This window comes from Bubalus kerabau, chromosome 6 (assembly GCF_029407905.1).
Source record: "Bubalus kerabau isolate K-KA32 ecotype Philippines breed swamp buffalo chromosome 6, PCC_UOA_SB_1v2, whole genome shotgun sequence".
Lineage (NCBI taxonomy): Eukaryota > Metazoa > Chordata > Mammalia > Artiodactyla > Bovidae > Bubalus > Bubalus kerabau.
Genome location: NC_073629.1, coordinates 103592281 through 103597639, shown reverse-complemented (window position 1 = coordinate 103597639; position 5359 = coordinate 103592281). Strand labels below are relative to the sequence as shown.

Sequence of the window (5359 nt, the reverse complement as noted above, 5' to 3'; positions counted from 1 at the left end):
ACCCTTTTTATTCCCATTCTCCCTGGGGATCCAGTCACTTCCAAAGACCAGAAGATCACTGCTGTTTAAGGATTGATAATTCAACCCCAAGTCAAAACTCTTGAAAATTAAAACTAAGGTTTGCAGGCTCTGTACTAAGTACCTTTGTTGTATCGATATTATCTCATTTAATTATTACAACTTCCCTATGAAGAAGAGATACAAACCTTAAAGTAGCTGAAAGAGCTGTAAGAATTCACATGCCTAGTGATTGGTAAAGCCAAGTCTCTCATCCTGGTCTGCCTGGCACTAGAGCCCAGGCTCTTGAACGCTGTGTTGGATCTTCCGGATCATCTTTGTCTCAAACCACACCACCACAGATAATGCTGATTGCCAAGCACCCTGTTCTTTCCCACTGAGTCAGAGTGAAGCATTAGCTTTATGGAGACCATTACTTCAGGACTTATGGAAGAGTCTTTGGTGTGAGTGCAAGTCCTGAATTGTACGTCTCCCCATATCTTTATCTTTAAAGCATTACTCTGGGGCCCTGCCCCTTCCCATCAGTTTGAGGAAAGCATTTTTCACATCCTTGTTCCTCAGACTGTAGATGACAGGGTTGAGGAAGGCTGTGGCAATATTGTAGAAAAGGGCCATTTTCTTGCTATTGTTTGATAAAGAGTCAGAGCCAGGGCTCAGGTATGTGATACTGCATGGAATAGCGAACATGGAAACCACGGTGATGTGGGAGGCACAGGTGGAGAAGGCCTTGATCCGTCCTTGGGCTGAGCAGATCTTCATGATGGTGAAAAAGATGTTGATATAGACAATGACAATCAAGGAAAGTGGGACCACAATGACATTGAAGCCTGTGATGATGTTCATCAAGTCATTGAGGGATATGTCTGCACAGGCCAGCTTCAGGACCGCAGGGACCTCACAAAAGTAATGGTCAATTTCATTAGGGCCACAGTAGGGAAGGCGCATAGCAAAGAAGGTATAGGACAGACCACCCAGCACACCATAGGCTGCACAGATGCCCACCATGAGAAGGCACACCCAGCGGCTCATGATGACCTTATACCAGAGAGGGTGGCAGATGGCCGCGTACCTGTCCACCGACATGATGGAGAAAAGCCAGGACTCAGTGATCCCAAAGAGGAGGAAGAGGTACACCTGGGCCACACATCTAGCAAAAGAGATGGCTCTCTTCTTGCTGAGAATATGCACGAGCATCTGGGGCACAGTCGTGGTGGTGTAGCACATGTCCAGCATGGAGAGGACACTGATGAAGAAGTACATGGGCGTGTGGAGGCGTGTGTCCTGGTGGATGAGGGTGATGAGGAGGCTGTTGCTCACAAGGATCAGCAGGTAAAAGACTAGAAAGAAGGTGAAGAGCAGAGGATTGGTCCTGGGGTTCGAGGCAAAGCCCAACAGGATGAATTCTGTCACAGTGGACTCGTTGAGTTCCTGCATTGTGCGCTGCCTGTTTAAAGAGTTTGGGGGATATATAATTTATTGGGTTTTGGTGCCAAGGGATTCTCACCCTTGTTTGATTTATGTTTCCTAACAGGAAGTTTGGATTAGCAGATGGGGGCACTACTGTTCATGGGATTTGGTTCAGGATTAAGTTGAGGGTCATCATGATGAAATGGTGAAGACCAAGTCAGGGAAGTGCCGTAGTCTATGTTCCATTCTGTTACTCCATTTCCTGAGACAGTCATGCTTTTTCCTCTGTTGTTCACGTCAATTTCTGTTTTCTTGAGACAAGAGAGCTTGCTAAGACTCACTTTAAGGATCAGAGTTAAGACTATTACACTCATTATGTGGGGTTGATGTTTTTATTACTGTTAGGATTGGCATTAAGGTTGTAAATGGTGATTAAAGTCAAGGCTATTGTAAAGTTTAGCGATAGAATTTAAGATTTACTCTTTCTGGTGAATGGAATTTACTGGTGTTTATTAATTATGTCATTGATTCAATATGTTTCTGCCAAATGTTCACTGTTTGTTATAAATCAGAGGAACAAGGAAGAGTTAAAAAGAGTATGAGTGGGAAAGTTTTCACACGGTCGACTATAATGAATTCTAAATACTTTAAAGAGTTCAAGGCAAATGATGAAACTATAACAACCTAGGAGAATATATACATGGGTGAATATTTATTTTATGATGGGACAGAGAAAGGCCTTGAAGCCTCACCTGACTGTTCAAGGCTCTTCAGCCTCATGATATTGACTCTTTTCTCTCTAATAACCAAACAAAGCAACAGAACTCCTCATCTAAGCTGCTCTATATTTCCCCAGTATTGTTGAAGATTTCTTGGGCATTCCTGGTCATTTTGCTCTAAAATCCTTGTTCTTAGTGAATTTTTGATTCCCTTCACTGCCTTTCTTGTCATCCCTATGCTCTTTCTTCTTCATGCCCCCAAACCTCACCAAGACAAGGATGTTATTTGTAAGACTTGCCTTGAAGGTATGGGTAAGAGGAAGATGACTTACAAGGTAGAGTAGAACAGAAAACTATTTTTAAAATGAACATTTAATGTTGTAAAGTCCCTAAGTTATCTGTGCAACAGTTTTGCCTCTCTAGTTCCCAGCCAGCTAGCAAGTGACTGGAGACTGTTCTTCCTAGAACCTCCTCCCACCTATCCTGGTCTCCCTATTCTAGGACTCTCCTTACTTTCATTACCTGGGTAACCAGCCACAAACCCAGTGCCTCTAACTCAGTGCTTCAAACTTCACTGTGTATCTGAGTCACTCGGATGGTTTGTCAGATGCTATTGTGCCTCACACAGAGTTTTAATTTAGAAGGCTCATTTTGCCTATGGAAAAATGAGAGATGTGGGGAGAGATTTTCATCAAGGAGGTTTATTGCAGTATTATTTCTAATGGGGAAAACTGCACACAACTTAAATATCCTATAACAGGGGACTGATTACATAAATTATGGTCTACTGATATAATTGAATACCTTATAACATTTAAAAATAGTACTTTGGAGGCTATTTCACATTATGGGGAAATGCTTCAACAGATTGTTAAGTTAAAAAGCAGAATAGGAAACTATATATGACCCAGTTAAAATATTATAATGATTTATAAAATTGGACTAAAATTTAAAAGAAATATATGAAATAGGTTAACAGTGGTCATTTCTGGTGATTAGATTCATAGGTGATATTTAGTTCTTAAAGTTCTTTGAACTTTCCAAACTTATTACAAGAAACACAAACAATTTTTATAATAAGGAATAAAGTTCAAGTGAACTTTTTTTCTTTTTTTTTTGCTGTGGACCATTTTTAAAGTTTTAATTGAATTTCTCACAATTTTCTTTTTGTTATTTATGTCCTGGTTTTATGGCTGTGAGGCCCGTGGGATCTTAGGTCCCAGACCAGGGGTGGAACCAGAATTCCTTGCATTGGGAGGCAAAGTCTTAACCACTGGTTAAGATTGCCAGAGAAGTCCCTGAGTGGTGATACTTCAAGGATGGAATATACAGGAATTTGGCTTTTCAATTCAGACTAGTTACATAAAAGGGTGAATATGAGAGAGGAAGATTAGAGATGGAGAAAGGCATGCTGGACCTAGCAAGGTTTAAAGGAGAATGGAAGGGAGTGCTTCTCTTGTTGTCTGAGCTCATCCCCTCCACTGACCTACACTTAGGAATCAACTGTTCCATGCAAGTACATTCTCTGGTGAAGGTTAAAGTGTTTTGACTAGGAGATAGGTCCTGAGTGATAGAGATCCTTGAACAAGGTCTCTGGTGATGAGAAGCTGCCCAGTCATTATCTCCAGCTTGTGCCTGCAGGGTGAGGGTAGAAGGAGATGTGAATGACAGGACTCCGCTCCCCAGGACTCCTTTCTCTCTGATGAGTTTGTGTCTTTTTCCTGAATGGAGCCTGGGGAATGGTTTCTACCTTTACTTTCCTTGGCTGATTTGCTGTGTGTCTTAAGGGCCATTTGCTTGGCCTTTCTGAACTTCAGGTTCTGACCCTGTCACAGCCAGGTTTGATGATGACTTGTTGCCAATGACTTCCCTGGTGGCTCAGACAGTAAAAGCATCTGCCTATAATGCAGGGGACCTGGGTTCGATCCCTAGGTCAGGAAGATCCCCTGGAGAAGGAAATGGCTCTTCCAGTACTCTTGCCTGGAAAATCCCATGGACGGAGGAGCCTAGTAGGCTTCAGTCCATAGGGTCGCAAAGAGTCGGACATGACTGAGCGACTTCACTTTCACTTTCTGTTGCCAATGAAGAAACAGAAAGGGATTGTGTGATTGACAAGTCCTGGTAGAAATGAGTGCCCAGTCCTCAAATTGGCTGGAGCTGGGGGTGGGTGTGCCAGTCTCAGGCCATAGTTAGATGTAATGGAAATCAGAGAAAATCGGTTTTCTTTGTAACTTTGGATCCTTATATTTATCTCCTATTCACATACCTACAGGATTCCCTGGTGGCTCAGGGGTAAAGAATCCGCCTGCCAATACAGGAGTCATGGGTTTGATCCCCGGGTCAGGAAGATCCTCTGGAGAAGAAGATGGCAACCCACTCCAGTAATTTTGTCAAGGAAATCCTATGGACAGAATAGCCTGGTGGGCTACAGTCCATGGGGTCGCAAAAGAATCGGACACAGCTTATGGACTAAGCAACAATACTACCTAGTCTCCTGCAGCGCAGGCTAAGAGACGAAAACTCAAAGTAGCTTTGAATTTTCACTTTTCCCATTTACTGCCACAACTGAGCAAGTAATTGTTTGTTATCTATAAAATTAAAAAAAAAGCTTTATTGCAATAATACATGATTCTGTCAAGTTCTGAAGGTATGCTTTCTCCTCCCTTACCTTCTCCAGCTCTTTCCCTTTCCCTTCCCCCAGCATCAGCAGAGACCTGCAGAGCTAAAAATAACCCAGAGAAACAGATAAAACTAGAAAGCAACAAAAGCAGAGAGAATGATGGGAAAAGATAGAGAGGACCCTGAAGGGAGGGAGAGACACAAACACAAACGGCAAGAAGGCAGAGAGAGGCACAGAGAATCAGAATCTGGGGGTGAAATGTCTCTTTAGTTCTTTGGCCCATTTTTTGATTGGGTCATTTATTTTTCTGGAGTTGAGCTGTAGGAGTTGCTTGTATATTCTCGAGATTAGTTGTTTGTCAGTTGCTTCATTTGCTATTATTTTCTCCCATTCTGAAGGCTGTCGTTTCACCTTGCTAATTGTTTCCTTTGTTGTGCAGAAGCTTTTAAGGTTAATTAGGTCCCATTTGTTTATTTTTGCTTTTATTTCCAATATTGTGGGAGGTGGGTCATAGAGGATCCTGCTGTGATGTATGTCAGAGAGTGTTTTGCCTATGTTCTCCTCTAGGAGTTTTATAGTTTCTGGTCTTACGTTT

At 42.3% G+C, this 5359-nt stretch overlaps 1 protein-coding gene across 1 annotated transcript; it reads right to left on the bottom strand.

Moving 5' to 3' along the window:
- Window positions 1-513: 513 nt before the first annotated feature.
- Window positions 514-1452, bottom strand: LOC129656278 (olfactory receptor 2D2-like). The gene has a single exon (XM_055586992.1). The coding sequence runs from the start codon at window positions 1450-1452 to the stop codon at window positions 514-516; it is 939 nt and encodes a 312-aa protein (XP_055442967.1).
- Between the last annotated feature and the right edge of the window lie 3907 nt (window positions 1453-5359).